Source organism: Nuphar pumila, chromosome 15, assembly GCF_984573655.1.
Source record: "Nuphar pumila chromosome 15, dmNupPumi1.hap1.1, whole genome shotgun sequence".
Lineage (NCBI taxonomy): Eukaryota > Viridiplantae > Streptophyta > Magnoliopsida > Nymphaeales > Nymphaeaceae > Nuphar > Nuphar pumila.
The window spans coordinates 70416960-70425744 of record NC_143263.1 but is presented as its reverse complement, the minus strand read 5'-3'; the positions used below and the strand labels follow the sequence as shown (position 1 = coordinate 70425744).

The 8785-nt window shown below is 39.4% G+C and overlaps 1 protein-coding gene across 1 annotated transcript; it reads right to left on the bottom strand.

Moving 5' to 3' along the window:
• Window positions 1–2685: 2685 nt before the first annotated feature.
• On the bottom strand, window positions 2686–6747 carry LOC149815557 (uncharacterized). The gene is made up of 9 exons (XM_089990570.1): window positions 6386–6747; window positions 5836–5959; window positions 5026–5186; window positions 4660–4978; window positions 4310–4520; window positions 4010–4135; window positions 3532–3725; window positions 3322–3378; window positions 2686–3144 (listed from the first exon to the last, which is right to left on the bottom strand). Exons 1-9 carry the CDS (start codon window positions 6745–6747, stop codon window positions 2686–2688), a joined length of 2013 nt encoding a protein of 670 aa, XP_089846696.1.
• Between the last annotated feature and the right edge of the window lie 2038 nt (window positions 6748–8785).

Here is an 8785-nt window from a genome sequence, read left to right as displayed (position 1 = left end):
ATTATCGACATGTGCACAAAGAGAGGTCTTGCCTTAATGGGTAAGTGGTTGGTCACCCATGAAAGTGGTGTGGGTTTTAATCACAACATTCATCAATTGTTTATAAAAGGTATTTTTACTGGCTAGGATTTCAAAACTTCCAAAAAGTTTTTAAACTAAAGGTGTTCAGCTTGAGCCGAACTTGAACAACCAGTTTTTCTAAACCAACTGAGCTGGGCCAGCCCAAGCTCGGCTCGAACCCAGGTGGTATGCAACTCTATGATGAGAGGGCGGGTGCCAGAGGTGCAGCAGGCTCTCTAGAGATTAAAACCCATAACTTAGTGTAGCAAACGTGGATGATGACATAACACCATGCATCCAATCCATAGTAAAGTACGGGACACGTGGCAATACAGTAGTCAGGAAAAGACCCACAATCCATGACTTAGTGTAGCAGGAAGATGGAAACTTTTGGGGTGTTTCTTTCCCATTGTAAATATTAATATTTTTGAAGAGAAAATGACAAGCTCATATGATTCTTTTTTCGAGATAACATAGCTCCTTATTGATTTGACTTGTAATATCTATAATTTGATCATGTGAACAATATTCATTTTCCACGAATCCTGCACTGCTTCTTAACTACCTCTTCAATTTAATTACCAAACGTGGCTTGAGGGATAGTGACCATCCGGAGATTGCAGAGGCATTGGAGATTTAGACTTTGCGTTTGTGATGTGAAGTCATAGAAAAATGTGGACCGTGTTCTCTCTTTCTCTCTGTAGGGAGAGTCGGTACAATATGAGAACAGAAGAATAAACTAAAATATGAGAACTAAAAATATAGGCATTTTCATTACTTTTCTTTTGTGAACCCAATCATGTGGATGTGCTTGGCATGGTGAATTTGTTAAGAATCAATCATTGGATCGTATATTTTTGATGAAAAATGTGAATTTTGAATGCTTGAATATTTATGAATATTATGAGTCATTGATTTTAAAGGCTTAAAAAATCTCATTTATGCTTCAATTTGGATGATTCAAGAGCAGGTTCTTATAAAACCAAGCATGTAGATCGTACGATCAGATTAAAGAAAAAAGGAAAAAATCAATGAAAATCATGGTTCACATAGTTCTCATATTTCCAATTCTACTATATATATATATAGTAAGGCGTAAGAGTGGATGACTTATGTCGTCCACTGTCATTGGACGTGCACCTGCTGCTGCTAACATGTGATTTTACACAAAACAACCTTTAACACGGCAGTTCTTGACGGATCTAAAGACCCAAAAATGCAAAAAAATGATGAAAAAGTGGTGTTCAACGTTAAGCCGTCCAGGATTTTGCTCATTATATATATATATATATATATATATATATATATATATATATATATATATATATATATATATAGCGAGAGAGAGAGAGAGAGTAACATTGGATGACATAAGTCTTCCATTGTTAGCGGATGCACGCCATCCGCTGATTGTGCGTACTCAGTGGAGGGCGCACATTTAACAAAAAAAAAATCACTTTTAGCGTCCGTTCACGACAGCCCCTAAAAGTGTGATTTTGGCCCATGACCACCACTAAAGCCTGAAATCAGCCCCACTGGGCGTTATAGTTTTAGGTGTTTTATGTTTGATCCAAAACCGTTAAATGTGTTTATCTTTGTTTACTGCAACACGTATCTGATTGAGCATTTTTATGTTCAATTAAATATTTTAAAGAAATAAAAAAAAGTTGACATTGTACTAAATTTCATGATAAAATATTTTAATTTTTAAGTCACATCAATTTGAAAGAAATTATGTTTTCTTAAAAAAGAAGTAATGATAAACACTTCTGGCTATTCAGAAAACTATAATTTTTAGAAGGTACTAAAGGTGACCTAATAAAAAAGGGAGCAAAATAATTCCCTTTCTGTATATGTAATATGTATAATGCCCCTTTATGTCCTCATCTTAAATCGTCCAATCACATGATTGGATAGTTAAAAGATTCCGATAGATACGATCTACCTGGATTAAAATTTTAAATCATGTGATTAAGATAAGTTAAAAGTATTTTTAAGAGCTGTAAAAATCAATGGTTAATAAAGTGTTAGAACTTTATAATTAATTTTTTACCATACAAATAAATTCATAATACCATTTATTTTGCTCTGGTGTACACTATCATGAGCCTATTTCTTCAATAAGCCAGTGTGGCACGACAGTCTTTCCTTACCGTTGCAAGCCTTTTTGGTCGCTCGTTTGCCATTGCGGAAGCTTTGAGTATAAAGAGTGCAAGAGAGTGAAAGAGAAGAGAGGAAGAAAAATTACAATCACTTGAAGGTAATCACATTGTGAGTAAACGAAGAAAGCTCAATGCATTTGCATTCATTCAGTATTTTGCCCGTAGGCTCATTACAATTCAGATCTATGGGTTAACACATCAGTGTATTGATCAACCTGAACCAAAGTACAAAGGTTGGCCCAGAGAAACTTATAAGTGACTCAACACTTACATCATGACTCAACCAAAGCAAAATAGACATTGGACATAACTGTAGAAAGTAGGTTACAAGGAAACATGATCCATCTTCAAATCATGTGCCGCCCTCGGTGCCATCTGTTTCATTGTAAGCCCTGACTTCATCTGGATAGCGGCTCTTCATTCGAAATGCTGACTCTCACATCAGTTTCGCTGTCTTCTCCCACTACAAAAAATACTTATTGAATTTGCCCAAGTAGTTGACCTTATGAGGAAGGATCATGTTGAGACAATTCTCAGCACATTGTGTTGTCGGGGCCCTCTGCAGGATAGGAGTGCGTTGTGGCATGATACGTTCTGGATCTTCCTCGTCCGCATAGAACTGTTTTAGGTTGTACACGTAGAACACCGGGTGCACCTTGAAGTCTAGGGGCAGGTTCAGCTTGTACGCCAGTTTGCGCACTCTCTTGGTGATGGTGAATGGTCTCTCATACTTTCTGATCAATCTGCGGTGCCATCCATGGAAGATGCTTGTGCTATCAGGATAAAGCTTCACCAACACTTGGTCCCCAACACGGAACTCGACAAGCCGATGATGCTTGTCCGTCCACTTCTTTATCCTCCTAGTCGCATTGTGTAGAAATGCCTTCGCCAACTCAGTCTTCTCATGTCTGTCTCGAACAAACTATTAGGCAAAGGATGACCTTTCCTTCTCTTATGTGGCTAGAGTATGCGAATTCAGTGGTTGCTGCCCTGTGGCTATCTCGAACGGGTTGTAGCATGAAGACTCACTCTTCTAAAGATTGTAGCAGAGTTGGGCTATGTCCAAGAGCTTCACCCAGTCTTTCTAGTTGGCACTAACAAAGTGCCTGAGGTACTGCTCCAATAGTCTGTTGATGTGCTCTGTCTGCCCATCCGTCTGTGGGTGAAAACTTGTTGAAAATAGCAGATCAGAGCCGAGTAACCAAAACACTTCATGCCTGAATTTGCTCATGAAGCGAGCATCACGATCGCTCACAATGCTTCTTGATACACCCTAGTGATTCATAATATGCTTGACAAGGAACTTTACAGTCTTCTCTGCAGGGTACTCTTTCGAAGCTGGGATGAAGGTGGCGTACTTAGAGAAATGATCTACCACCACAAGGATGGAGCTGAAACCATTTACCTTTGGTAGACTAACAATGAAGTCTATAGAAATGCTCTCCCAAAAACTTTTTAGAATAGGTAGAGGCCAGCAGTCTTCTGGTTGGTCTTCTTGTCTTGCTGGCAGATAAGACACGTTCACACATACCTCTCCATATCATCTCTTATCTGCGGCCAATAGTAACCGCGCTCAAGGAGTGCTAAGGTCTACTCCTGTCCTGGATGACTGGCCTATAGTATATCTTGACACTCCTTAAGTAGTTCATGGCATAGGCTTCCCCACCACGGCATAAAGACATGTCTCCCTTTTGTTATGAGGAGGTCGTCCCGTAGCCAAAATCGTTGAGTCTTTCCCGCTTGTGCTAGAGAGACAAGGTGTTGCACCGTTGTGTTCTGATGCATACTTTCATGGATACAGTCCAACAATGCACCCTCTAAGTGAACTTTCGAAGGCTCTGCCCGTGTAGCCATCAGTTCAGCCTTACAACTCAGAGCATCAGTAACCACATTGGTCTTCCTCACCTTATACTCTAAAGCGAAGTTAAACTCAGTTAGGAACATTTATCATCGAGCTTGCTTGGGCGTCAGCTTCTTCTATGTCTAAAAATAGCTCATGACGACATTGTCCGTCTTGACGACGAACTGGGCACCCAGAAGGTAGTGCTGCTATGTCTTGAGATAATGCACGATGGATGTCATCTCACGTTCGTGCATAGTATAGCGCCTCTCTGCATCCTTTAATTTCTGACTCTCGTAAGCAAATGAATGCCCCTCCTGCATGATAACTCCACTGATGGCGAAGTCTAAAGTATTTGTATGGACTTCAAAGGGTCTTGTGTGGTCCGACAACCACAACACAGGTTCCCTCACCAAGGCTTTCTTCAAGCCATCGAAGGCATATTGGCAGGCTCCTATCTAGATCCATACCCGATTCTTCTTTAACAAATCCGTGAGGGGCTCAATAATGAGAGAGTAGCCTTGATGAACCTTCGATAGTAGTTTGCCAAACCAAAGAATGATCGCAACTCTGACACTTTGGTTGCAGACTCTATGCCTGAATGTCTCTTATCTTCTGCCCGTCTATGCGCAGCAAACCATGCCCCACAACGTGGAAAAAGAAGTTGCTCTCTTTCTGTCCGAAGAGATACTTCTCTCGCTTGACATAGAAGTCATTCTTCTTTAGCACCTGAAACACTGTTTGCAAGTGCCTAACATGTTTCTCTATATTGTTGTTGTAGATCATGATGTCATCAAGATAGACTACCATAAACTTGTCTAAATAAGGGTAGAAAATCTTGTTCATCAATGTCGTGAATGTGGCCGAAGCATTAGTTAACCCAAATGGCATTACCAAAAATTCATAGGAACCATAACTAGTGACACACGTTATCTTTAGCTTATCACCATCTACAATCCTTACTTGGCATAACCTGATCGCAAATCTAGCTTCGAAAAGATACGAGCACTACTTAACTGATCGAACAAGTTCGCTATGAGTGGCAACAAATACTCGTTCTTCACCGTGACCTTGTTTAGTGCAAGATAATCCATACATAACCTTTTAGAACCACCATGTTTCACCTGAAAGAGCAAAGAAGCGCCAAAGGGTGCTTTTGAAGGATGAACGATGCCTACTTCTAACATCTTATTTAGTTGTCTGCGTAGGTCCTTCAATTCAGCATGTCCCATGCGATAGGGGACCATGGCAGAAGAATTTGCTCCCGGGTCAACTCAATCCTTTGGTCAACCTCACGTCTCGGGGCAGACGCTTCGACAGTTTTGGGGGCATCACTTCTTGAATCTCTGCCAACAGTATGGCAAGGGTTGGCGGCACTATTGCTTCAACCTTCCCTTCTTCAGTGTGCACAACAACTAAGAATGTCTGCTCTCCCCGCTTGACACCCTTCTTCAATTCCATAGCAGACAACATTGAAGTCTTGCCTCCAAGAGTAAGGCATTGCACAGTATGTGAAGAATTCAACCTCATGATTGTCAATGAGTTTACCTTATACAACATCATTACATTCTGGCTGCCAAGAAACTCTATGCCCAAAATCATCCAAAAATCGTCCAAGGTCACCACTGAAAAGTTGGCTTTGCTGATGAATCATTGATAGTAGTTTTTCAAACCAAGAAATGACCATAACTCTAGCACTTTGGTTGGTGGACTCCATTCTTGAATGACTTTTATCTTCTGTCCATCCATGTGCACCAAACTATGCCCCAAAACGTGACGAAGGAAGCTGATCTCCTTCTGTCTGAAGGGACATTTTTCTCGCTTGACATAGAGGTCATTATCCTTCAGTAACTGAAACACTGTTTGCAAGTGTCCCACATGTATCTCCATGCTGCTGCTGTAGATCATAATGTCATCAAGATAGACTACCATAAACTTGTTTAACTAAGGAAAGAAAATCGTATTCATCAATGTCATGAATGTGGCCAGAGCATTACTCAACCCGAATGGCATCACCAAAAATTCATAGTCACCATAGCAAGTGACACAAGTTATCTTTAGCTCGTCATCATCTGCAATCCTCACCTGCCAAAAATCTGATCGCAAATCTTGCTTCGAAAAGACATGGGCATTGCCTTACTGATAGAACAAATCCGCTATCAGTGGTAACAGATACTTGTTCTTCATTGCGACCTTGTTCAATGCATGGTAATATACACATAACCTTTTAGAACCATTATGTTTTACCTGAAAGAGCATAGGGGCACTAAAGGGTGCTTTTGAAGGATGAACAATGTCTACTTTTAACATCTTATCCAGCTACCTGCACAACTCCTTCAATTTAGCCAGTCCCATGAGATAGGAGACCATGGCAAGGGGCTTTGCTCCCACGGTCAATTCAATCTTGTGGTCGACCGCGTGTCTCGACGACAAATGATTTGACAGTTTTAGAGACATTACTTCTTGAATCTCCGCCAACAGTGGGGCAAGGGTCAGTGGCACTGTTGCTTTAACCTTCCCTTCTTCGGTGTGCATAGTAACTAAGAATGTCTGCTCTCCCCGCTTGACACCTTTCTTCAATTGCATAGCAGACAACATTGAAGTCTTGCCTCTAAGTGTAAGGCGCTGTACAATGCATGAAGAAATTGACCCCATGATTGTCAATGAGTTCACCTTCGGCAGCATCATTACATTCTGGCTGCAAAAAAACTCTATGCCTAAAATTATGCAAACAATCATCCGATGACACCACTGAGAAGTTGGCTTTGTCGACCCAACTTCCAATTTGGATAGCAACATCCCTTGCTTCACCAAGGATGGGCTTGGCCTCAGAGTTCACCGTCTTGATGGTCCTCTGCTTTGGCCCGGGCTTCAAGCCCAACCGCTTTTCTCCTTCCCGCTAGACGAAGTTATGTGTGGCTCCGGAGTCTACCATTGTCGTAGTAGACTTTTTATTTGTAATGACTTCCAAATATATGAGTTCTTTGCTGACTGGTATGCTTTTTATTACACAACTTCTGACCACATTCATGGTCTGCATGGCCCCTATCCGAGGCTTTATGACCTCGGTATTACTACTCTCTGCTTGTACCACATTGACTTGTCTGTCGTCCTTCACGAGAAACTTTGAGCATTGCCTTGCGATATGTCTATCGCCACATAACCAACAAATCATGACCCGCCCTTTGTTGTCATTGTTGTACGTCTTGTAATTATGCTTCTTGTTGAAGTGGTGTTGGGTCGATGTCTCACCCTTGTTGTCGTGCCGAGCCTCTTTCTTGCCTTCATGGTCCAGTTTTTTCCCAACCTTGGTTGATGAAGTGAAGGTCTTGTGTCGAGTATCTACTAAGAGCTCGGCCATCACATATGCATCTTTCAAAGTCTCGGGATTGCCCATTTTCACTTCAAATTGTGCTATGCATCTTCCAAAGTCAATTCAGCATGTCACATATGCACATCTTAATTGACTCGTCAATTTTTGAAGCTCTAAAAAAACTACTCACTGGATGATCCAAGATCTAGTTCCTAAAATCAATGTTGTCAGTATCAGTATCGGCCCTAAGTCATTTTCCCATCGATTCAGCTGTATTGGCCGATATCGATATCATTCTATATCGGCATAAAAATAATAAAACAAGTTATTATGTGTCAATCATAACATGACATGTGTTAAAACCATTTATTTAATCTTAAAATAATATTTTTAGTATTTTTATATTTATTAAAAATTAGCCAATTTGGGCTTGTAGTGTATTGATGCACAGATACTAATAACATAGCCTGCAATGCCAAGTACATAGATATATCCCATGAGTTCCTTACCCATGGGAGAGTATTGGTCACCCTCATGGGTAAGAAACTTGAGAGGTTATTTTGATCAAATCTAACTCCACAAATGTATTCAACATGGTCAAAATAGTAGTAATAGACTCGTGAATCATATTTTAGACATAAAAATAAAATTTTATGAGTTTTAAAAAGTCGATACATTATAAGCCATTGATTTTTTAACCCCAGCAAAATCTTACATATACATTGGAATAGCATGATCCAAGGACTAATTTCCACTAACCCAAACATGTAAATCACATTTGGAGGGTCAGATATGCAAAAAACATTAAAATAAAAAATATTATATTTTTTATTAGAGGATTTCTTACTTAAGAGGGTAGCAACCATAGTGACAAAAGTTAAAAAAGGCAAAATCTCCGGAGTCAAAAACTTGGGAGATTTTAAAATTTTTCATAAAATCTTGCATTTTTTTTGGCAAAATCTGGGCAATAAGAAATAAATTAAAAAATATAAAAAAATTTAATTTTTATAAGAAAATATAAATAAAACACATTTAAAAATAAAAATCTCGTGATAAATATCTGCTAAAACTGTAAATATCATAATATTTGTCACAGTTTGAAAATCTTGCAAGAAATTGTCGTTTTAAACTTTCAGGCAATTTCTCCCGATATTATCACGAGATTTTTATAAATCTCAGGATATTTGTTACAGAGGTAGCAACGATATATATATATATATATATATATATATATATATATATACGGTACTTTCTCTCCTGTGTTTTATCTTCTTGGTACTTTAATTCAGATGTGCAAGAAATTTATCTACAATAAGCAATTCTTTGTTTTACCCTGAAAATCTTTCAATGACAGAGCAAAAGTTTGAAAAATGAGATGAAAGCATGAGGGGAGAGCGGTTGTATATGCAA